At 38.1% G+C, this 26,320-nt stretch overlaps 1 protein-coding gene across 5 annotated transcripts in view; it reads left to right on the top strand.

Moving 5' to 3' along the window:
* Positions 1-1,089: 1,089 nt before the first annotated feature.
* The window catches only part of SUPT3H (SPT3 homolog, SAGA and STAGA complex component), a 277,928-nt gene continuing 252,697 nt past the window's right edge, over positions 1,090-26,320 (top strand). The window contains exons 1-2 of one of the 5 annotated variants that reach the window (XM_055810080.1): positions 1,090-1,460; positions 11,994-12,088. In XM_055810080.1, coding sequence (XP_055666055.1) covers positions 11,994-12,088 — 95 coding nt within the window. In that variant the 5' untranslated portion in view covers positions 1,090-1,460. Of the gene's footprint in view, positions 1,474-11,993; positions 12,089-21,292; positions 21,488-26,320 lie in introns of those variants that run through there. The other 4 variants (XM_055810078.1, XM_055810079.1, XM_027789203.2 and 1 more) reach the window with 4 other exon arrangements.

Here is a 26,320-nt window from a genome sequence, read left to right on the forward strand (position 1 = left end):
TTCAAGAAAGGCAAGATTTTTTGTAGCGAAGAAAGCATGAACAGTTACTCCATTTACCTCTGTTTGTTACATTTATTAATTCCAGTTTTTACCACTGTACAAATCAGCCTGTCTCCTAACAAACCTGTGTGTGTACTTGCAGATGAGTGGTATGACTGAACTGAACTCACAAAAATCTACAATTAGGAGGTGTCAAAGCAAGAAAATGTTGAAAGAAGAAGGGAAGGGCTAAAAGAAGAAATAAAAGGTAGGTTAAATGCTCCAGCCCCGCTAATCATGCCTGTCATAATGAACCTGTTGAGCTGGCAGGACGCAGAAATCAGAGGGAAAACACAGGCCCTGCTCATAGATGGGAGGTATTTACCCACCCCAACGCATTTAACCACCTCAGCACAGAACAGGCAATTTCAGATGGAAGAGACCTACAAGGACCATCTGGTCCAACTGCACAGCCACTTCAGGGCTGGCCAAAAGTTGGCCAAATGCCTCTTAAACACTGACAGGCTTGGGGCACCCACCCACCTCTCTAGGAAGCCCGTTGAGCGTTGGATCACTCTCTAGGTAAAGAAATGCTTCCTAACAATCGGTCTAAACCGCCCCCAGTGTAGCTTTGAACTATTAATTGTATGGTTGAGGTAGTACAAATTGCCGTGCGGTAGTAAGAATCCACCGGCATTTCCAAGGTCAAGAATAAGGGGAAGACGCTATACGATTTTCAGCCACCGCCTCAGCGCTGTCGGTGCAGAGGGCGAGCTGGTAGCTGCCCTGAGGCCCAGCCACCTGCGCTAGCGCCCACGACCCCCTCCTCTCCCCACACCCTTCCCGGCTGTAGCACTCGGAACAGCCCTAACGCCTCTTATCGCCACCCGCCAGCAACGCCCGGGCGCTGAGGGGGACAGCCGGCGCCCACGGCCGCCCGCGCCCTTCCCTCAGCCGCCGGGCAGCACCTGCGCGCGACAGCGGCGGCGGCGGGGAGGAAGCGGCGGGCGGCCCCGCCCCGCGCTGGCTCCACCCCTCGCCCTGGGAGGCCGCGGCCTGCCACACAGCAGATGGAGGCGGCGGCGCGCCGCGGCCGCTGTGTGGCGGAACCGGCCCCTCCCCGCCGCGGGCGGCGCCATTTTACCCCCCCTCGCAGCCTGCGCGCCTCGGCGTTGGAGCTGCGGCTGCCGTGGCGGCGGCGGGGGGGAGAGACAGAGCGAGAGGCCGCCGTTTCGCCTCCCCCTCGTTTCTTGCCTCGGTCCAGGCACGCGTGGAGGGGAAGGGACGAGGTTCAGTTCCTGCCCCTCGCTTTTCCCCTTTCGGATAAGCCGCACACGGGGTGTGTGTGTGTGGGGGAACCTGGGCACCACCGAGCCAGGCTGCTCCTACCCTCCCTCCCTCTTCCTTCCTTCCTCCCCTGCACATCTCAGCCGCCTCCTCCTCATCCATCCATCCATCCATCCATCCACCCGTCCCCGGGGGTGAGCCTTTTGAGTGAGTCACCAGCGAGGGCACGCAATTAAGACAATATATCGCTGTTAACTAAGGCTGCTCGGTTTTTTTGGGGCCTTCAGAAATAATTAACCTCGCGGGTTCCAGTCGGCGGTACCTGTGAGGCGCCGCTTGGCGGGAGGGGCCGGGGGGGGTGCCTGTGGGCGCGGGGGGTTCTAGCTCCATCTGTCTCGGTGGTTTTGCCGCCCCGGGGGTCGCGCCGGCCGGGGGCGAGCGGTGGCCGCGGGGGTGCGTGGCCGGCTTCCCCCCGCCACCCAAAGCGGGCTCCGCTCCGCTGCCGGAGCCCAGATGCGGAGGAGCGGCCCTGCCTTGCACCAGGCAGCCGTGCTGCTTGGGACCCGGCCGCCGGCTGGCCCCCGGCTCGGCAGCCCCCTGGCCGGGCGGTTTTGGGGGGAAGCCCAAGACCCGGGGCTGGGAGGTTGCAGCGAGCCGCTCTTCCCATGTTTTGCTCTTGTGTTGGTTTGCTCGTGCCCTGCGCTGGTGTTACACGTGTTGGACCCAGCCCTGTCTGTGGTGTTGCCTTGCTACTAATGCTGAAGGTGTTTTGAGAACTTTTATTTGATGGTAGGTTTAAAATCATGTGATGTAGACCAGGCTTTGGCCTGCAGTATGCTGTGTGCTGTTGGGTGTTGTTAATTTCTGCTTGTTGCTCTGATGCTGTGAAATGTCAGTGGTTTGCACTTTTTCTCTGGAGAAAGTGGATTTTACACATTTTGCACAAACAGGCTTGGTGTCTTATTAATAGGAATCCTGGAATATTCCTTGTAGAAACTTTTAATCCTTACGGAAATTACTGGCAAATGGTAAAAACCTAGGAATAACAGCTTATTAACAAATAAAACCCTAGGAATAGTGCAGAATACTTCTCTGTGTAGGCTTCAAGTGGTTTTGCCACTTACTAACTCTGTTTTTATACATTCTATGTAGAGATCAACTGCTTAGAATTTCCTAGAAGTTATACAAATGAATGCTTTGCGGTCTATGAATGCAAAGCACAATATACATGCAAAATGCTTATTACTGTGTATGAGAAGGGGAGGTAGGAACCTGATGTTGTGGACAACCAAGTTTGCTGTATGGCATCACTATTAATGATTTATTGTGAGACATTTGATTTCCTAAGTGAATCTGTTTCAAGGTTTGCAGTGGTGTTGGTGATATGCTTAAATTTTTTTTTTTGAGGCCTTTGATCTAACTCCCACATCATTCTCTATCTTGGTACAGGCCTCTCTCCCTTTGGCTTACAACGCTGCACCCTGTACAGCACCAACTTACTTGGCAGTGTGCAGTGCACCCTCCCTTTCTCCCTTTTTGCCTATCTTTTTTCATTGTTGGCCACACCCAAGTGGCATGGAAGGCAGCATCAGTCTTTCTGTTAACTTTGGTGGACTTTGCACAGCCTCTGATTTGCATGTTACCTACAGGCAAATCAGATTTTACTTTGATTCCTTTTTGTCCTGTGTATTGTTACTGTAATAGATGGGGATGCTGATGTTAAAAGTAGCATTTCAACTGTAGCAGCATTCATTTATGGTTTTCTGAAAGCCCCGTCTCTGAGTCGTTGGAAAATATTACTTTTCATTTAGATAAAGAAATTCTTAGCAGTGATGGTTCTGAAGAAAATCTTGAGGTCTAACCAGAATGTGCAAAAAGACAGGAGGAAAAAATCATGTCTCTGAGAAATAAACAAGAAATCTTTCGATGCTTTACTGGCATTTTACTCATGATTTTCAATTATATGGATTTGGAAACATTGCTTAAGATTTAACAGGATTCAGTAGCCTTTAGATTATTTGCTAAGCCTCTGAGTGTCATAACCAACTAAATTACTCTCATGGGCTCAGTTCTGAATAACATAGAATGGAGCTGTCTGAAACTTGATTAGTCAATTAGTAACTTGTCAGCATAAGCAAGCTGTAATTTAGTAAGCTACAAGTGTTTTAAGAATTACTTACATATAATAGTCTAGAGCAACACTGAACATTGTTCATGTTGTTATTGCTGTTCTGATGTGATGCCCTCAAGCAATGAGACCAGCTAGACAGTGTATTTCTAGGTCATTATTGCAAGGGTGTTTTAAGGCATGAGGCCAAACCCAAGCAGTGTAATTATACTGTAGAAACTACTGGAGTTGACGCTCTCGTTGAAATTGTGAAATATCCAAATGTGTAGACAAAGTATATAAAGAAAAGGAAACTAGTTAGGCCTATGTTCTCATGGAACCAGGCAGTAGTGACTCAGTTATGAGCCTATCTGAAGCTGATCAGAAAACTGCATGTCAAATGCATTGAAAATGATATTTATTAGATCTGTAATCTGTGTTTCAGGTACTTGACATTCATAGTGCTACATGTAATCACTATTCATTTGAAGTAATCTTAGTAAGTATGCATTTGCAAGCTAGCACAGAATAAATTTATATTTATAAATAATTGTTGGCTTTTCTTTACCACTGTATTTTGCATATGTTTGAAGCTTTACCTTTCATTACAATCAGATATTCACAGAGTCAACTGCAAAGTTTCTAGTTCACACAGCTGTTTAAACTGTTACAGGAGAAGGAATAGTAATGGTAAAAAGAGACCAAGAGGTTGTATGAAGGAGATGATTTTAAGCACCTAGGTATTGGTGCAATTCTTGCTAGCATCTCTCAGGTAAACCATAAGAATTTCCAATATGGCTCTCCAGTATTAAGTACTTTTAAAAATTGTGCTTAAGTAGCAAAGAGAAACGTGTGTTTTCAAGTAAACAAGAATGCGTTTTAGCAGGAACCTATTGGACGTTACCCGTGACCGTGAGATCCCTGAAAGGGGTTGGTGTCTTAGATGTTACTGACTTACTGTTAGACCTACTTCTTAAGAGCTAGTTTGCATGGGTGTAATGTATATCAAAGCTGTGACTGTTTTTTCTGTAGTTTTCCTTGTGTTAGGTGGTATGCAAATAAGCAGCAATTGAGGTAGATGTTTTCTGCTCTAGAGAATTTAGACATGATGGCAAGCAGCGATTTCAGAAAGGAGAGGAACAGTTCAACAACAAGAATTGGAGAAAATTCTTACACTCTCAGCTATGTATCTGGCTAATTTCTTGATTAGGAATTTTTGTTACAGACATCGGTACCCTAATTTGAAGGCAACAAATGGGGCAAAGTAGGAAATGCCTGGTATGCTAGAATGTTCGGTTGAGGTCAGGGTGGAATTATGTTATGGGATGGTCTTAATTGTATTTCAGATAGTGAACTAAACATAGTCCAGGGTGATGTGAAAGGAGGAGGACTGATGTAATCAGCGTGATAGGTTGGGAAGATAATCCTATCCTGAAAGGAGCTGAACAGATGAAGGCAGGTGAAAGTCTAGAAAGTATAGTTTAAAGCTAATGCTAAGAAGAGGGCAAATTTGGTTGTGCTTTACAGAGAATCAAACTGCATTTAGTTAAGGCTTAAATTTTAAATTACTTTAGATAGAATGAGAGGTACATGGGAACTATGATGACTAACGGATTTGCTGGTTGGCAAATAAGTGCTAAAGCATACTGGCAGAACTAACTTGACACCAGCATATTCATATAAGAATGTTTTACTCTTCAGAAAAAGCAAAATACTGAGTAAGTTACAGTTTGGGGTCTGTTCATCTTTGCATACTGGAGTTGAGTATGTGAATTCCTAATTACTTGAAGCGAATGTGCTACGTTGCACATCTATACAATTATTAAATAACTGGTATGGAAGATTCAGAATACTACTAAAATAAAGTGCTTTTTAAAAATAACTGCTAGTGCAAACAAAGTTTTGGTTACAGGACTCATTCTGGAAACTTTGCTGTTAGTTACAGGTTGTCTAGCCTATAGGCTGTTTTGTTAATGTGTTTTAAGGAAGGAGGAAGAAATTAATTGGTGCTTAATTTGTACTGCCACTACCAAATGTGGCATGGAGTTCTGCAAAAAGTGCTGCACGTTCAGAGAGAGGAGGGCATGTATATTAGATTCCTTTTCCCTGCTCTCTTGGTTAAAAATAAATCACTTCTGGGGAAGGACAGAGCTCTGATTAGACTCCAGTTAGAAACTCTGAGAGAAGTGTTTGTAAACATCTCCAGATGTGGAGGCCTACCTCACATGTAAGATTATGCTGTATGTTTCTCAGTCTCAAATAAAATAGTCATATCTGTGTATTAATAGTCTTTCAGTAATCCAGACCATTCTGTGGTCTGTTTCAGAAGCTTAAATAACTGTCATGTTTAACTTCTGGATGGGCATATAATACCTTGAAGTGCGAGGACATGCAGAGTCATTTCCAGTAAAATACAGCGGTTGTTATGCAGAATAGAGTCAGAAGGCTGTGCTTTAGTGCGTAGCTGGTTAGTGACTTTTCTTTCCCTGCAAAGTCAGTGAGTTGTGCTTGTTTACTGCTTTCATTTAAGGTCTTGAGTAAAATTAATGCACAAATATACCTTCTTAGGAGATACAGAAATGAACATTAAGGATTATTGTATCTCTAGGGGTGTCTAACGGGGCAGTTTTAAAGATAAAATCAGTAAGATGCATTTTATTCTTTGGATCAAAGTCTGTACCTACATGTATTTGAAAACTTGTTTTACCCTTTGTTATCAGACTTGCATGTTTCTTCTGTAACTTCTAAATGGGAATGAATGACTGAAATACCTTATAAATGGAGAGGGGTAAATGATGCTCCGTTGTATTCCTTATATTCGTGTGGGCTTTCCAAGCATGTTTCTTTCCAAGAAAGAGTGTCATGGTTGAAGATGAGATGCTTATTTATCTGGGTGGTGAAAGCTGGGCGGTGCAGTGGCAGCTATAAATGAGTATTTCTTTCTGGTATTCGCTTTAAAGTAAAACTGTCCTAAGCATCTAGTTTATCAGGTAATAAATGGAAGCAGCAGTAGCAGATGTAATGTGTTATCCTTAGCATGAATAGTGCATGCATTCCACTTCGTGATACTTTGTTAATTAATTAAAAAATGAAAGAAAGCTGAGATTACATCCCTAGCTTTGAACAATATTACTGTGTGCAGACTGTACGCAGATGTGTCACTGCCTGCTTACAGATTGCTTCTTATCCTGGATTGGGTCTGGCTGTTACTTGAGAGTTTGTGCCTTTTCTTTATCTGCTTAGCTTTTAAGGGGCTGTGTTTAGGCAATATGGAAGATACTCATCTTACTGCTTATAAGAAAAGCCATTTCATAATTGTTAGACAAGAAGCTGTTTTTATTTTTTTTTGGCCTGAACAGGTTAAAGGACAACAAAGGAGTTTCATTATATATTTTGAATCATTAATTTGTCATAAAATCTAAGTTATCTATGCATTGTGCTTATCTGAGGCCCTTTAAAGTGTTTCTAGTTCCAGCGTGCTTGAACAGCTCAGGAAAACTTAAGGACTTCATACTTTGTTTTAATTTTCAGTTATTCCATGCTACCGAGGAAGTGGGTGATCAGCAAAACAATATGTGTACTCTAGTATTCAGTTATGGGTTATTGTTTTTTTTAAACTTTTTAAATAATTTTGAGCATAAACTTAGAAACCCAGCCTTGCATGTATTTGACAGGGTTTATGGTTGTGTTTTTGTTCTTTAAAAGAAATGCACTAACAAAAATCTGTTTCCTGTAGTTAATCAAGTTATATATCCAATGCTAGAAGACTGTTACCTTATACTCTTGTCTGCTGGTGAGGCCACGCATGTAGTATACTTAGTGGTAACAGACTAGTTAATCTAATTACTCTGCAGTAGAGGGTGTGAAACAAAAGCATTCATTTTAATTTTGTGTTAATTCGTAGATATCTTGGCTTTTATTTCCTTCCTGTTTTGTTTGGATTTATATAAATGAAAATGTCAGTCTTTAAATCTTTGCATGGTTTCAGGTTATATGCAAAATGTATTTATGAAAGCAAGAAAAGAGGACTGATGCAGTAACCACATTAGATGTATGTTTGAATTAAGTCATCACAGTAAATTCTACTGTAGTGTATTATTTAATTTAAAATTTATGCAGGGACACTGCTGTTTGTTTTTTTTTTTCTCTCCTAATTTACACTTTCTTTGGACTATAACAGAGATGACAGATAAAATCTGTGAGGATCCACTTTTCTTTTAACTGACCCAGTTTAGACGTGTCTTTTTTTTTTTTTTCTTCTGTGAAATGAAAGCTGTAGTAATATTAATGTTTGCTGTTCCTGATTGAGTTTAGATCCAGCTATTAAGCAGATATATTGGAGAACTGCTCTGTGGTGACAGATCTGGCTGCACCTTTCTGCTAGATCCTCGTGACATTTTGGCAGCGGTGGCTGGTGAAAGTATTTGAGTAGAATTTCGAAAGACTGAGTAGTTGACTGTGTGTATGTGTATATATATTTATTTTAAGAGTCCTTATGTATGTCCCAAATGATATGAAGTGGCTTGGAGATTTGCTGCTGTACAGTTACTGGCTAAATGTGTAGCCTGTATATTAAATTTAAGTCTTAAGAGCAGTAGAATTTCAATTTTTATACATCTTTCAACTGGAGCTTGACTAAATAGATAGGTTATGCAGATCACCCACTGATTGTACAAACATGAGTGTGAGTCAGTATTGCTTGGTAATCTCGGAGTGGATATGGATATGAGATGAAAGTCTGCCCAGGTATCTTACTTTGGTGAGAAGGATGGGCCTAATCTCGATGAGAAATGACTTACAACTAGTTTCGCTCAACTGAGAACTCTTTTGTTCTGATTCATATGGAACAAGTACTGTTTTCTGTTGTGCCTAATGCAAAAGACATTAGGTTACAGAAGATGCTTTTAGATATTTATATTAATGATTATATATGCCTTTTAATGTGGATTTATTATACATTTGATTACAGTATTTTACCTACGGGAAAAGAGAGTTTGTAAAAGCTGGACCTCTTTGGATAGGAACTCATAATTACTAGTCCAAATAGCAAGGAGAAGATAACTTCTGATTAACACTAGGGTTCATGATTAAAATACAGCATGTTGAAATAATCTGTGACTTAATCTGAACATCTGAATTCATTTTGCGGAATATGGCAAACAGCTGCATTTCAGTTTGGAGCTAAAACAAATACAGTATATTGACCCACTGAAGGTTACAGTAGGCTTTTCAGTTCCATGCTAACTGTACTTATTGAAGAAAATTGATTTGAGAGTGCTTCTGCTTTTGAATGACTTTTTTTTTTTTTTAAGTCCGGAAGAAAGGAAATGGAACATACGGACAATGGGACTTTGATGTGTAAAGAAGTTAATTATCTAAACCATCAAACAAAACATGAGCTGTGGAAGTAATTATTGTAAAGGGTCTGATGAAACTTGACAAGCTGTTGGTTTTTTTATGTCAAGAAAATGCTGTACACCTGCTTGATTTGAAAGTTAAATCGTTTGGTTGCAATAGGAAGACCAAGTTTTTAGTGAAGCCCTAGCTGATCAGCTCAAACCTACTGATACTTTCAGGTGTATAGCCCTTCAAGTTTTTTTTTTAATTAAATTGTTCTTTGCCACTTGAGGGGCAGGAATCTTCAAAAAGTATTTGCACCAGAACACACATGAATCAGAAAACTTATGCTGTGAGGAGGCAACTGTGGAATAATATGCCATGTTTTTTGGGAATTTTGGGAGAAGGCTTCAGAAGTTAACAGAACCTCATGGATAAAGCAAAATGTCTGCTATGGATGTTCAAAGAAAATACCCATATGCTTTAAATGATATAGTTAGTTTAAAAAAAACACAAAAACAAAAACCCAAACACAACCTAAAACTAAAAACCCCCTTAAATATTTTTACATTATTCAGTTTTGAAACTTTAAGGCACATATGATTGGTATGTTTCAGGATTTTTTTTTTCTACAGCTGTTTTAGCAAGTATTAACTGAGGTGTTTCCCTAACTACTTTCTTTAGGGTCTGGGTAAAATACAGAATTTACAGTGTATTAATTTGTATTTAGAAATATTGGTACTGTGGTATCGGATATAAATATATAGCTGCGAAAATGAATCTTAATTAGTACCAATCAAATAATGAACAGTAAAATACATATAAACTTCCAGATTGTTGGGCTGTTCCTGTATGTAGATACCATTGCAGATTCTTCTTTGCTCCCTTACATGTGGATGTAAAGCTTTCCTAGAAATCCTCCATCAAGTTCCTTCATGTTATGATGTTTCTACTTTTTTCTTTCTTTTTTTTAAACTTACTGATTTGACTGTTGAAATTATCTGACACTGGTAACTGCTGATTGTGGCAGCACCTTGCCAACACTTAAGCCTGGTGTGTAAGTACTCATGTGACTAAAATCAGACTTCAATGGGAGTAAACTTGTCATTGAAGTTACACATGTGCATAAGTGCTTGCAGGATGGGGACCTAAATTAGAATCTGCTTGAACATGAACAGAAGTCTGAAAATCTGCTTTCAAGCATTAATAAAAAGTAAACTTAGGACACCAAGTTGTTGGGGAGTGTTGACCCGCTGTAGGGCAGGAGGCTGTGCAGGGGGATCTGGGCAGGCTGGATCCATGGGCTGAAGCCAACTGTATGAGGTTCAACCAGGCTCAGTGCCGGGTCCTGCCCCTGGGTCACAGCAACCCCAGGCAGCGCTACAGGCTGGGGGCAGGGGGCTGGGAAGGTGCCTGGTGGGAAAGGGCCTGGGGGTGCTGGTCAGCAGCCGGCTGGGCATGAGCCAGCTGTGTGCCCAGGTGGCCCAGGTGGCCATCAGCATCCTGGCTGGTATCCGAAAGAGTGTGGCCATCAGGAGCAGGGCAGTGCCCGTCCCCCTGCGCTGGGCACCGGTGAGGCCGCCCCTGGACCCCTGTGTTCAGCTTTGGGCCCCTCACTGCAGGGGGACGTGGAGGGGCTGGAGCGTGTCCAGAGCCGGGCAGGGGCTGGGGCAGGGGCTGGGGCACAGGGCTGATGAGGAGCGGCTGAGGGACCTGGGGGGGTTCAGCCTGGGGAAGAGGAGGCTCAGGGGGGACCTTACTGCCTTCTGGAACTACCTGAAAGGAGGTTGTAGACAGGTGGAGGTCAGTCTCTTTTCTGAAGTAGCAAATGATAGAAAAGAGGAAACAACTTCAAGTTGTGCCAGAGGAAGTTTAGATTGGATATTAGGACAAATGTCTTCAGTGAAAGGGTGGTCAAGCATTGAACAGGCTGCCCAGGGAGGTGGCTGGAGGTGTTTAAAAAGTGCATATATGTGGCACTTGGAGACGTGGTTTAGGGGTGGACTTGGCAGTCCTGGGTTAATGGTTGGACTTGATGATCCTAAAGGTCTTTTTCCAACCTAAACGAATATATGTAAATGCATAAACTTCTTATTTTCATTGTTCATCCATATGCTGTTACATCACTAGCCTTTGAAAACACTAATTCTTTTGTTAGTTTTTGAAGGTATCTATTCTGCCTAAAGTATTATGTTTTCTTAAATGAAAGTATTATTTGTGATTGATTGCAGTGCTTTTAATGGCATTTAATATAAATCTGGTCATGTACTTTTAGATTTTTTTGGTTTTGGAAAGTAATCTATCTTACATTTAACATTTAAAAGTGGAGGAAGGTAGGCTCTCTGTAGAGGCCTTACAGCAAAGTAAACTATATTCCAGGTTTGCATTGTCATTACTACTGCTACTACTCCAAGTACAAGAGATGAGCAGTACAACTCAACTTTTACTACTGTGTGGCAAACTAGAAGAGGAAGAAATGTAGTGGGAATATATCCTGTTTATCCGGAGACAGCATGTGCAGTTCTTAAAAAATATCTTGAAGGGAAAAATGAAACTCTCTATTTTATATTTATGGATTTTTCATTTGTCAGTCTGTTAGTATATTAAGTGATGTAAAAAACATGTTTAAAGGCATTAGACTTCCCTTTTAGAGGAAAATGTAGTTGTGTTAATTACGTCATAGAATAGAAGTAGAACTGTCCTGGCTTTGGTTTGAAGCTTTTGATGAGAAATTTATTTATAAAAGCTAGTATCTTCAGTCATACAAGTATTATGATGATGTTCAGGTCCCACTTTTTCTAATGCATTTCTGTTTTGAAGACTTAAGTAATATGTTTATGTAAAACAAGCTTCTTTTCTAAAACACCAGCTTTATCTGGCTTTTTCTGTGATTTGATTTTACTCTTCTTCGTCTCGGTGGAGACAGTATGGATGTGGTTTACTAGTGCTTAGGATAGTGCAAGAATATAAGAGTATGTTTTGCATGGCAAGATACTGGTGCCTAAGAATACCATGTATTCCAGAGTAACAGTGTTTTTATCCTAATGCTTTTTCATTCATGTTGCTAGGGTACTCCTAAATGGTATTTTCAGAAATAATGCATGTTTCTAATACTTTGGTTACAGTAAACATCAACTCTATTATGTTTTCTGCAGTGTCCTAGGCTTCTTTTTGCATGCAGAGCCTTTACATTCAAGTCTACTCTAAATAGCTTTTATTTCCTTTTGAATATGAAACATAAAATGTAAGTATTGTAAGTGTTATTATTTCTTTGTTTACTCAGATGAGCAACACTGTGGCTAGCCCGATGTCAACAGTTTCTTCTTCAGGCAGTGGAAGAAAATCTACAAGCTTTACACCTGAGTTGCAAAGTATGATGTAAGTAATCAGTCAAAATACCTAGTAATTTCTGCATTTGGTATGCATCTTTTAGGTGGCTATGGTTTCTTAGGATGTGTGTGTAATGCTGATGGGGGAAAGAACAAGTATTAGTGGTAGAATTGTTAGTGTTTTACTTCTGATTTGTAAAACTTTTTCAGAGGTGATTTGGATAAATAAAATTCCTATATCGAAAGGAGAGAAAAATCCTACTGAGCAAAGAAATTTTTAATACTACTTTAGAAGTCTTGCAGACCTGTATTTCTCAGTCCTTCATCAAAGAAAGCTAAGCTTCCTGTTGTTATATATACTTATTTAAATAAATATTTTGTATTAACATCTTTCAGTGCTAATACAGAAAGGTAGACTGCTGAGATCATAATATTGCTGATGAAATTAAGATATGGAACACTTGTAAATGACTGGGTTTTGGCAGATAGGAAGTGGTTTGAAAGATAAGTTATTTATTGTAAATTAACAGCAAATTTCTTAAAACCCCAGTTCCAAGCTGTGATACTATATGATATTTGCAGCTTACAACTTCTGAAACCTTCAGTGTTGTTTCGACAGGTGGGTTTTGTCAGTGTTAAAGATACTTCCATAATTAGAAGGAATCCTTCTGTAGAAGTCTTTATCTTTACTGGTAACCCAACTACACTGGGCTGACTGCAAATCTTCATTTTGTAGAAAAGCAACACGTTCATCAAGAAGTTTGACCTACCACTAGACAGCATTTCCCCCCCCCCCTTTCTCTGCATATCCAAGACACTGTACTGTCAGTATGGGGGTGGGGTGGGTGGGAAGTAATGAGCTTGTTTCTGTTTGGATTCATGCTCCTGATTTATCAAACGCTCTAAAGTATTTTCAGCCTAGAGCTAAAAGAAATCGTAACCTCTAAGGCTGCAGATAGACTTGAGCCACTACAGCCTAGCTCTCTAAATCATACATTTTTTTAAAAAATAAATAATTTTGAATGTTACTTATGGAGTAGGGGCGAGGATGCATATTTGCCAGTTGCTGAGGTCAGCTACACATAAAAGGGAGCTTTGCTTTATGAAATCTTGCAAAAATGTCTTAAAGGATTCTTCCCTGTATCCATTTGTCAGAGTTGAAAATGAAATTGAGAAAGCTAGTCCCAGAGTACTGAGACATAAATCCATGGTTTCAAAAGATAGTGGTAATTATTGGCTCCTTTCACTGAAGTGTTGGCCCTGGAAGATTGTCCAGGGTATTGTTTAAGATAAGATGAAGGAGGGTGGACTTAAATGGGAGTTTTGGGCTACTGATCTCTACTTTGAGTATTTTCAATGATCTTGCTGGTAATTTTTTACTGTGTTGCTTTTTTTTTTTCATAAATTTTGAATCGGCTATATATAAATCAAAATAATTACAGCGTCCACCTTCTGACCCATAGATGGATAACTATGTTGTAATGACAGGGAAATTTTATTTATTAAAATTATAGATGTGTCCTGACTGTTACCATGATATTATCCTTTTGACCATTTTTCTGTAGGTCATTAATTGTTGAGTATCTATTAATTTGTTTGCATGTGGCTTTTTGTACATGTACAAATGAAAATTTTTAGATAGTTTTATATGAAATGTTCCACACTCTTTCTTCCCCTTTCCATAGTGTTAGAGCTGAAGATTAGGACAGGATGAAAGTTAAAGCTTTATTTTTATAAATATGTATAAATCTACAGTCTTTTTCCTGCCAGCTGCCTTCCATGACTGTAAAGAAGTTAAAATTTCAAGCCTCCACAGATAGTAATTACCTGCATAAAACCTGCATTTGGCTTTTTAATGTAATGGAAATATTTAACATTTTGGTATTGCTGTATCACACTAGATATGCTCTTTGTTTTCACTTTTGCACTTCTGAAGGAGTTAATTTAAGGAGGAAGAAGGTGGTTTAGGTCACTTCAGGCTACATTTTAACTGCTTTGGTTGTTTTATCTTGGTCAGTTATGGACTTGACAACAGTTATATAAGAAAAATACTAAGTCTTCATGTTGTGTGCCAAGTCCCCAACCTTCCCTGCTCTCTCACGCTCAGCCTGTTCATAATAGTCCTCTCTGGCTCCTTGCTGCTATGAGGATACGAGATTTTAAGCAGGTTAAATGGTGGTGAGAATAATGCTGTCTTGCTTGTCCTGTCATGTGTTGTAGACTGACTGTCATGTGACAATTTCTGATTTGCTCTACAGACAGTAGATAGGAAAGGAATTACTTGCCTCTCAAATTCTACAAAGTTCCCTGTCCAAAAGTAGAAGATGCAATTTATTTTCAGTTAAATGTCCAAAGAGACCACTAGATTGTTGTTAAGTGGAGCATAGGATGCATGCCACTGGAGTATTTTTCAGTATAATGCAAATGAGATAACAAACTGTTTCCTGTGCATTGTATATTCTAAAGTAGATGAGTACTTTTTTTCAAATGCAGTGGTTTGCTGCACCGAGTTCTGTTCAGATAGAAAAACATTAGCTCTCTTCTTCAGGAGAGTTCTATTCAGTTATTGTTCACATCTATTATAGTCATCTGCACTGGAAAATGTAAGTGTTGTTCTTGGTGGAGAAAATAACTGTAACTGTGTTTAAAAAACAAAAGAGCAGTCGTGAAGTTTGGAGTGAAAGAAGCTTCTGCATTAATTTGGATCAGTATCTGGGGAGCCTGCATTTTATTTAATTGTGGACTTCCTGATAAAGTATTTTGAAACTTCCCTCCCCGCCAGTATACACACGATTCTGTCAGAATGTAGAAGTTATTGTTGGCCATATAAATGGAAGAAATGGACGTTTTCCTTTTGCTTCAGAACTGCTGCAGTTATACTTTGAAAGCTATGCAAACAGATCTTCTGTGCTTCGGAGTAACAGATTTCACAGTTTCATTAAACTAGCAGGAACTGAGGAAATTCCTTGAATGTAATGAGCACATTGAAACTTGCCTTTTTATTGTTTCCTGGAAAAAAGGGGAGACTTTTGAAATGATGGAATGCCAGGGATGAGCCATGGGGAGAGAAAAAAGACAGCTGTTTCTTTTAGCCAGGACTGGAAAATGAAGCTACTCCTTTAAGGGAACTTTCCAGGCTCTGACAAAACTTGATGTTTTTTATAAACTACATAATTTAGGAAGTTACAGATTCTCCCATTTAGGCAATTTATAATAAATCCATACTGACATCTTAAGATCCTGGGAAACAGTAAAGGCTGGAGCATTACAGTGCAAAAAAGGTAACAACCTTCTTAAAAGAAAACAAAGACTATATCTGCATAGTATGTTATTGTGAAGTTCAGTAGGATCACTAATTTCCTATGGATTGTTACCCATATCGAATAATATGAAGAGTAACTTCAACTTGTTGGGTCTTTCTCAATAACAAAAAAGGTGTGCAGCAAGAAGATGAACTTGTGAGAAATAAGTCCTACAGGGACATTGGGTGCTAATGTGCTGTTGTTAAAAAATGGGCTGCGGGATTTTAGGGACTTAAAAGACAGAAGGAATGCAGAGAAACTATCTTTTTGAAGTGGAATATCCAATCCTGTTATAACCCAGTAGCGAGATCTGGAAGTCTGTGGATAACAGTGCCTCACAGTCTAAAGGTGGTATCTTTGATTAGTTTATAATTTACATCACTTGTTTTCAGTCGGGGTTTGATTCCCTGGAATGCTTAAATTTATATGTAAAGTTTGTGAGTAATCCCATTTAAGATGCGGAGGTTATTCATATGCTGCATCTGTTATGTATGCTACACCTAATTTTTAAACCACAGCACTGGAGAATGAGCTCAATCCTTTCGAAGAATTGCGAATTGCATGTTTATGATAAATAAAAAAAAATATTTTTGAGCTTATTTGAGAAGGCAGGAAATGTATGAATCTTGAAATCGTAAAATACTGCAGAAAAGATGTACTATTTTTCATAGCATACATATATGTTTACTTTTTTAATAATAAAATAATTCTGTTTTTCCATTAAAAGTATTTAAAATATTTACTTGGATTTGAAGAAATTTTTTTGTTTGTCAGGAAAAAAATCCATTCTGTGTGACATCTAATGCCTTCGTAAATAGTATTAACTATAGCTGGTGATAGTACTTAATGTGCTGATTATCTTAAGAGGAATACAGAGTTAGATAACAGTATCAGGCTGTCACAAATCACCCAAACATGTCATTTTACAGTACATTGCTTTTTATGTGGATATGTTTGGTTTTTAATTAAGACCTTTTTGCTATTTATTTTAAATTCATTCAAAAGAACATACTACTATGTAGGATTTGCTTTGACGCCTACATCCTTTATTTGTGTTTGGATATTTTATTATGTTACCATCAAACTTAGTGGTAGGTGTTAATAATTCAAAAAGTTTACCACACATCTAGTGCGTTTTGGTGAAATTTGTTTTACATAGCTTCATTTGGCTGATCTACAACCTGTTTCCAAACTAAGTGATAACCCTAGGTCAGTTGTACTTAAATCATAGTTCTGCCTGTTAGATTCACAACCATGATGATGTAGCCATTAAAATTCATAATTCGGTTGATATAATCTATTTTTAAATCTAAATATTACTTATAGAGCAAATTTCTGGAAACCATGACAGTAGAAACACTTGTGTTGAACAACTTGCAGATGAAGAGTGTTTTTTTCCACCCTCAGTAAAATATCTTGATTTCTCTAAGCTATTTCAACTATTTACAGAAATACTAATTACTGTGATCTGAAGTTAACTGAGTAGTTGCTTTTATTGATTCAGTGCATTTTTTCCCCCTGAAAACTCACACACAGAGGGAACAGAGGCCATAGTCAAGGTTAGTTGAAGTTATCAACAGAATACTTTTACAAATCATGTGAGCAAAACTTTCCAATGGCAAATATATTTTAGACTAGTATGAATCAAATGCTTCAGTTTTCTGTACCTTACAACTTGATCCTGAGGTGACCAAGTGTTTAGCTTTCCATGTTTCAGTAATTTTAAGAAAGCTAAACATTTGTAGGATGTGAATCTTTGATTTGTATTGTATTAAGTACAGTTGTATTAGTTAAACTTCTTCAATATTTGCCCATTCAGACTGACTAGTAGAGAGCAGTTCTAGAACTCTGGTCACTCATGGAGTGTTTAGGTTGAGCATACTTTTATTTTAGACTCATGGGCATTGCATGGGATTTTTTCTTTCCTATATACAATGTGGTCTTATAAAATCTACTCTTTTTATTATCTGTTGCAACCTTGTCAATCAAATAAGTTACTTTCAGAGGTTTTTCTACTAAGGATTTATCATCCATTCTGAGATGACAACACCTTAAGGAACAATACTCTAAATTTTTGAATGTGAAGTGAAATCATCAAAAGTATGATCTCTGATGGATCTTTTCTCCAACGGATGTATTTTGATAACCACTGCTGACTTGAGTTGGATTACAGTTTGTTCAGCACTGAATGCCCTGTCAGATGTCGCTGATTTCTTTTAGTATTGGACGTAAATTTTTGAACACAGAAATGCAAATTGTGTTTGATAATAACAGTGCTTATGTGTGCTAAAATAGTGTTTTGTTATCAGTTGGGAAGTAAGGGAATTTTTTGCTCACTGCTGAAGAAATGCACGTCATACGTAATGGTAAAGAAATGTAGTGGTTCATACAGCTGTGCTTTACCAGCTTGGCTTGTGTTTGTATTAATCCTGTTTCAAATATCATAATAATTGTAATCAAAGTACTTGGTGTCACTCAGATTATATGATAACTAAAAAAAGTATGCAACATGCATTTTGTGCTGTTTGCGAGACATAATTTACTGTTGAATGATTTGCCTAAAGTGTTTTATTATATGCTTCAGTAAGATAACTTTTAAAATACACTCTCTCTGATTTCTAGCTCTTGCCCAAAAACTTTGTTGTTCTTTTTAGCTGTTACAGTCAGCCTGCTGCTTGGTTTTTGGTAAACAAACATCTAATTTTGTTATCAGTCTTCAAAACACAAATGGATGTTTTAATGTCTCTCTGAAAATGGGTTTTGTTGCTGGTAAATCCAGTTTGCAGTTGTTAAACCATGGCCTTGATTATTTTGTGGTTTTATTATATTTTTTTTTCTGTTCTACCCAAATGTCTAAGTTTGACTCACCCTTGTGAGGCAGGTATAAGCATAAAAATGAGAGTTGCCTTTCCCCTTGTCCCAGGTTCCTCATGAGGTTTCCCCTCATGCCAGATTCAGTTTTTTCCCAGGAAGAACAGACTTTTTAGTGTTGGTTTTCGTATGTCTTGGGTTTCTTGGAACGCAGAGCAGATGCAGACCCTGATTCTATTTGAAACAAGTAAATGATTAGAGTGATGAGGAAGCTATGCTGAACAGTCTAGATTGTTTTGAGTAAAAAGATCCAGAATTTATCTAGCATGCAACACAATGAGTGTATGCTTGAGTTGTATTTAATGATTTAGCTTATCTTACTGTATGATGAGGTATGGTAGTACTCACATTAACCCTATTATGACTCATACCTTATGGCTTCAGTTGGTTGTATGTACCCTCTTCGCTTTGAAATTGATCAGTAAAATCATCTGACTTTGGATAACTTGTTTGGAATGATAGTGGAAGAAAACAACAGTAATGACCTGGCTGAGGGAGCATTTTGGTTAACCAAACTGTAATTTGGGATTGTAAAGAATTTCTCTATTCTGTCCCATACTTGTTTACCATATTTGAACCCAGAATTGTGCTGAGATTGCATTGTTCAAAAATAACCAGTATAGCCTACTGAGCTGAACTGCTCTGCAAACATGCATAGAAGACTTGCCCCCCTCCGCCCTTTAGTAGAGAGACAACAGAAGGGCAGTGGCAGCAGATTTGGTACTTGTTTATCGGATTGTGTGTTGCTTTTTTTCATCTAGCTCATTAAATACAGCAGGCAAGAGTGGTATGAAATAGTTCTGCTCTTAAGTTTTCCTTTATAGGTGGGATAGAGTACAGGAAGGACATTCATTAGAGAGAGAAATTACTACAGCTCTTTCTGCTGCTGCTGTGATATTTTTAAGCTTTTAAAGGCAGAGTCTCTTCTGTGTATGGTGCTTAGTGCAACAGGATTTTGCTGAGGAGGCCTGATGGGGTTCGCACAACTGCTAATAAAAGATGCAAGAGCTGAAAATGGAGTGAGTTTTGAAAGCTATTTGAAAACTCATTCTTTCAGGCTACCACATTTCTGTACTGCATTTTAAAGTGTAGTTATTTTAGACCTCCCTTTTTTAATCCTGCAGTTTCACTTTACCTTTCAGTAGCAGAGGTCACTTGAAAGACAGCCTGAACCTTGGCCTTATTAGTGTCAAACATCCTGTCTGAAATACACTCCTCCTATCTCTTGCTTCTCTCTTTTTGTTTTGTTGGTTTTTTTTTTTGTGTGTGTGTGGTTTGTTTTTTTTGTTGTTGTTGTTGGGTATCCTGTCCCTACTTCTGAAGGGGGCAAAAGGTGATGAAGGATCTTAATTAACATATGGAGTAGTACCTGGGCAGTCTTTTACATAGAGCAAATAAATTGCTCTATGTATAGAGTCTCTTTACAGACATAGGAAAGAACATTCCTGTAACTAGTTTCAAAATTACGTTTGTATTCAGAAACTTTTAAAAAGAAACACATCAAGGGTGTTTTTATGAGGAAAGACAGAGATTTATCTGGGCAACAGTTTTTACTATGAATAAAATTAACTGAAGTTTAGCATGACTCTGGGTTATGTGTATCTTGTATTTCTGCTCTACTAGTACTACATTTTTCTCTTGCTAGTTCAGAGTTAATGTAGGTTTTGCAGTTAATCTGTGAAATCAGTTTTGATTAGTATGAGAAGAGCTCTTCCAAGGTTATGATTCATACAGTTTTACTCAATTTGTTCTGAGTTGCATGCAACTTCTCAGGTATATCCTGTATTTGAAATTTGTTTTGAATTGAAATATTTTAAGATATACGGTACCAGGATTTCAAGCTCAGATTCCCAAAACTTTGTTTCAGGTTTTGACAAGTTGCTTTAAAATATCATTAATACCTAAGCAAAAGATTTTAAAACTTCGAAATTATCTGTTCTACTTAAGTGAAGACTTACATATATTGTAACCAAATACTGATCAAACTGTAAACTAATACATGAATCAAGTTCAGCATTTTCTACTTCTTTTCCCCAGTGTAATAAATTGTAATACATTAGTTCTAGTGGGCTGAACCTGAAAATCCAGTTTAACTACAGTTATGACTGTAACAGGCAGATGTGTATGTTCTTGACTGTTGAAGTCTTTAAACTGCAGGTGCCTGCATGACTTGCAATCTCAGTTTATTTGTTTTAGTCATGTTTAATTTGACAGCACAGATTGTATTTTTATGTGTCTGTGTGCGGTGTTGTTATAGGACACTATTGATCCATACAGAACAGTAGGGAGGTGGACTCTATAATTAGTGATGACTCTTCCATTCTTCTGAAGTCATTGTGCCCAGTGGAATTATTTCCAATGTTATCAGATAAATTATTGAAAATTAACAATTAGAATATATGTTAAGTGACCAGACTTAGAAGAAGTAGAAGGAAACAGCAGATTGCACTGCATCCTAGGTAGCTAACTCAGAGTGTCTTTCTCTTCTAGGTCCTATTTCTGGCTCATTCAGATATCCGCTCCCTGGCTTTGGAGCGCAATACTTACACCCACCCCCCACCCCCTCCAAGGCACAAAGCCTGTATAATCCTTCCCAGGTTTTGCTGGATTGATGGTAAAGTCTGCCTCCCCTGGTACATGGCTGTCTCTTTGGAGGTACAAGGTAGCCCTTAGTGGTTAGGGAAATGTGTTTATGTGTTTTTCTCTATCATTGTGAGTTCAACATAGTAATTTAAACCATGACGTTCTCCCTAAATTGGTCTGTAAGGTGATTAGTTTATCCTCAAATCCCACACTGGCTCTGGGACTCACAATGGAATAACTTCTCCTCTTGCATAGTTTCTAGCACTCTACAAAAATGTGACACCATTTTTTTTACATATAACTACGTGTATAAATGGTTTTATCATACTCTTGATTTCCATCAGATTACTTACTCTTCCAATTTAATTATATATTTAACAGATATAGATAACAAATATATAGTACACTGCATATTAAATATCACTGTCTCTTTCTGTTACTAAGTTGATTTTTAAATCTCATAGATCAGCATTGGATCTTTTTGTGTGTTTCTGTAGGACCTTCTATAATGATGCACTAAGGTGTTGCAGCGGTTAGAAGGGAACCCACCCTCTCCTCCATACCTCCTGTGGCTGTGAAATAGCTGCGTACTTTTTCTTCTAGCTTGGCTGTAGAAATGGGAAGTAATATTTTAGCAGCTGTGATATAACTGGATGGAAGAAATGTCAATAAGACTAATGGCTAAGTTGGAGGTAGGTAAAGAAAGGACAAGGAGAATACTCTAATGGCATGTGTGAGGTTATTCTACAAAATCATATTGGCAGTTTTTTAATGTTGGCAATGATGAGCTTTCTTAGTTTCAAAAAAACACCACTACACAGAACATGTAGTTTGTTCTTAAAGCTTTCTTTTTTTCTTTTTTTTATTTTTTAAACAAAATGCTGAGCACACAACTTGTTTGCTCTCCTGATTTGGTGACTTTTTTTTCTGCTGCAGTTTTTGAACAGAAAGCTATAAGCACTTTATGGTGTTAAAAAGCAGCAGCTTCTGACCTAATGTACCCTTGTCTGAACGATAATGTTACTTTGTTACTTATTTTTAGCTCAGATTGTTTTTCTCCCCTTTCCCCCAACATGATTTGTACAACTTTTAGAAAATTGAGTAGTTGTGGTTTTGAATCATCCTCTTTTTCTAGACAGAATGAGTATTTCTGAAGAAGCACTAGCTTGCTTATGAGTGGATCTTTTTCTTACTTAAAAAGGCAACAGCCATGACACAGCTTTACCCCCTGAAAAAAGAAATACTATAGACCCTTAGTAGGCTGTATTGTGACCCTGGAAGGAACAATGTCTTAAGTACTGTTGTTTGTGCTTTTGGTGAAGCACAGCAAGATAGTATAAACATCTGATATGTACACACCAATAATAAAAAAAGAAAAGACAAAAAACCTTAAAGGAATAAAGTTGAATTTCACAAAGTATAAATAAATGTAACTGGCCATTTCAAGTGCCGGTGAATACAAATAATTATTTTCATGGCAAACTATTTTTTTCCTATTAAAAATTAACACTTTTGTATTAGAAAAGGTTCCTGCTAATTCTATAAATAAGGTAGCTCCCTTCTAAACAAAGCTTGTAGCTTTTAGTTGTGTAGTTGTTATATTCTGAATTAATTCATAGGAAATCGAGACCCTGAGGAGCAGACCCATGCTTTTTTTGTGTGCTCATATTATATGAGTTTTCATTTAAATGGGTATACATTCATTCTCAACAGTTTGGCAGTATTTCTGGACCAGTTAAATAATACTACTAGAGAATGGAATAATAGAAAAATTTAGGTTGGAAGGGACTTCTGAAGATCATTTGGTTCAACCTAACCTGCTTCAGACCTTAGATCAGGTTGCTCCACAACTATATGAGAAAAATGTGTTTTTATTTTACAGTCTCCTTTGTTTAACTGCTATAGCCTACAGTAGTAAACTGCTTTTTCCAATATAGCTAAGCTAGTGTAATTACTCTGGAAAAACTTTTAAATGTAGACTAGACCTTAATATCAAGCAGCATCTAAAATTACTAAATAATATTTAATTTTGAATTTCTGGAAAGTCCTTTTAACTAGCCAAGTTGAGGAGAAAATATATAGTCCTCATGGAAGGTATGTTTCAGTGTGGTTTAATATGTGACTCCATACCTATGACTACTTTTTCTGCTAGACCGCAAAGCTACTGCAAATCTATATTTTAAAATGTAGACATCAGCGTACTTCTGCATATTTCCCTGAAAAAATATGATTTAATGTTATAACACCCAAACACTTAGTATTATGTGTTTCCAATTTTTGAGGAACTTGAACAAAAAATCAGTAATTACTGTTTTACAGACCTGCTTCTCAATTATGATAAAATATTGTAACTGTTAAACTGTTACTGTTAAAACCAGAGTTTATTTTATATGCATGTTACAGTGCTGAAAGTTGCTATGAAGGAGTGGTTGGTTTTTTTTTTTTCTAAGTAAGGAGTTTGAGTGATCTTGGAGACTTGATAAAGTATTGGAAAACATGAAAAACATGCCCTTCTATTCCTCCCTCTTTTTAGGAAAAAAAGTATTCATGTTTTAATTAAACTCTGTCTGTTTCTGTCCATGTGTTTATAAGCTTGTATACAATCATAACACATTGCTGACTTCCAGTTAATATTAATCTGCTTGTCTAGCTATCTAGGAAGAAACAGAGGAGTAAAAACGTTAGCATACAGGAAGAGGTTGATGTGAGAGTGAATTTTCTTAACATCCCTCTACCCCTCAGAAAAGCTACCTGAGGAAGTCAGTGTTTTGTTCCTCTCCTAGTAACTGTATATTGGATGCCTAACTGTGTAGTTGGCAGATTAGTTGCAGCCAGATCTGTCTTTCATCTAATAATTTGATAAGGCAGTTCAGTCAATAGGAGCGAAGGCTGCAGAGTAATTTTTTTCTTGATTTACAGTCTTGGTGATGAGGACTTCACTGTGGTATACTGGATAGTATAAAAAAATTACTGTGTGGTATTTCTTGTTGGGTGTTTCTCTTTGTAATGTATGCATGTTTGTGTATATGTTTACAGAGTTTAGAGGAGAGAAAAAACATCTTAGTTGCAGTGTGCTGATATAAGGGGGTGATTATTGACTAAGACTTTAAAACATCATCCGTATACATTGTGTGACTGAGAACCATAGAATTGAGGATGGCTTCATATTACAAGTTCTGATGTAGGAGAAACCAGTTTTCTCTATATTAGCTACTAGGAGGGAATGTAACCTTTTTCCAGATGGTCATAGTAGTCTCTTGCTTTGTTCTTTATGCACAAAAATATTGTTGTTACCTGTTTAACTTCCTAAGCCTCTGCTGATGCCCCAGTAATTCAGATTTTGCTTTTGACAGTGGACAGAACAGTTGTGTGAATTTTATGTAACTATGAAAAATGTAATACAAATAATGTAATTAAATTTAACCGTATGCAAATTAACTTTAAAAAACATGGAGGTATAAATGCTGATTGTCCCTGAATGGGATGTGTTAGAGAGTTATGGAAATGCTACTGAACTTGGACTAGGCACTTCTAGGTCTGTTTATGCCTACTGAATTGAAATTGTGAGTAGGTAGCCCTGTGATGTGAATACTGAACACCTACTAAACTGATCCAGCTTTAATACATGTTGGAACAGGGCTAGATATATATCTGGTGCCTCGCTAGAGAAAGGCTCAGTATCTAGATAGTGAACTTCTGTATTCTTTGTTCCTCTATTAAATGCTAATTGTATTCCTTCAAGAATGAGACTGTCTTTTGGAAAGGAGTGTATTAAAACCAGGTCTGCCTGTGAGTTTGCACTGGCAGGATCTTCTACTCCACCTGCCCAGGTAGGACCCTTCACATACAACTCTAGTTATGTGCCCAGTGCTGACTTTTAAAGTGTCAGCTCAGTATCTGTTGGGTCCTGCTATGGTTCACATGACTGAAAAGATAAGTGCTCAATTTATAGAAGGAAAGGTTAAACTCTAGGGGTTCTTTCTAATGAAGTCTAGAATTATTTTTGAAAAAACACTAGAGTGTTTTTGTATACAAAGTCAAGTATCTTTCTGGAACTGGGGTTAGGATGTCAATATTTATCTTTGAATTCTTAAGAGAGATAAAAATACAAAAAAAAAAAAAGCTGGTGATTTGGGCTTTTGAATTTTTAGTTTAATCTGGAAAAATAGACCAAAACTTTGAAAATTGCTTTTTTAAATATGGATTGAGGAACTAGATATGGGGCACTTGATCTTTTTTAAAAAAGAGACTATTCTATGCAGCAACATAGGGTTTGAGGGAAAGATATTAATTGATGTATCATTATGATACTTTTGAAACAAGGAAGTCATAACACACTTCTATGAGTTGAAAACTGAGGCCCTGGGCAGAAACTGCTGGACACCATTTAGTGTTAATGGAGACCTTTGTCTTACCTGCTTTAATAAAGCTTTGTCCAGTCTGATGTAGTGATAGTGTTGCCAACAGAAAAACCAGACATCCTTGCAGATCTCAAACATATTTCACTATTTTTTTCATTCTCACCCAAGGGAAGAGAATAGTCTTACTCAAGAGAAGTAAAGCAGGAAGTAGACTTTTTTTGCATCGTTATTTGTTACGTGTAAGCTTGCCATGTGGCTTTCCATGCATGCCACATGTTTCTTGTATAAGCATCTACTACAAAAGGCAAGTGTTGGTAGCTAGTATCACTAACAATTCACATGCACTAGACTGAAAAGCTAACATCTTCTCCAGCTGATGATAGCTGTCATAGCTGTTTTGGTAGTCTTTTGTTGCTTTAAATGGGGATTGATAAAAACATGAAGAACAGCTGCAGCTACTTTAATACTACAAGGGAGGTAATATGCTTGTATTTGTTTTTGTTATTGGTGAAAGACTCATTTCTTTCTTGTTGTAGGATGAAAACAAAGATATTGGGAATATTTTACTATTGATCATAAGAACATAATTATCACTCGTGCACTTGAGAAATTCAAAGAGCAGTCCCTCTATTACAGCCAAAGATAGAGAAAAAAAATCATTGCAGGGAATTTTAAACTTAAAACCCAAAATAAATGGTTTTTGGACTGAAGGAATGAGTAGGTGTCAGCACGCTTTAAAACTGCAGTTTATTTTTTGTGCCTAGAACAGCAGTTAGATTTTAAATTACTGAAGGTTTTTGGATATGCTTGCTTATAATTTATGCATGTGTAAGTGGTCTTTGTTTTTTGCCAAATGGAAAGGCAAAGTATTTTCTTCTGAGAGGTAGTGATGAGCTGGTGCAGTCTTTCCTTTCACCTTGTCAGTATGTCTTTGTCATATGCCTCAGTTCTGTTCTTTTGAGACTATTTGTAGAGGGATCTGTGTGATTGTCTTCATATCTTAACCTTAGGGCTTGGCATGTTCAGTCTCGGGTTATGAATTAAGAGTCATGTCTTCTAAGTCTTGGTCAAGACCTCTGTCTTAAAGTAATCCTCTTGATTGATAAGCCAAAGTAGGGTGGACTAAATTCAAATGTCCTTAGAGTTGAAAGGCTAGAAAGTAAT

The sequence above is a fragment of the Falco peregrinus genome, chromosome 7, assembly GCF_023634155.1.
Source record: "Falco peregrinus isolate bFalPer1 chromosome 7, bFalPer1.pri, whole genome shotgun sequence".
Lineage (NCBI taxonomy): Eukaryota > Metazoa > Chordata > Aves > Falconiformes > Falconidae > Falco > Falco peregrinus.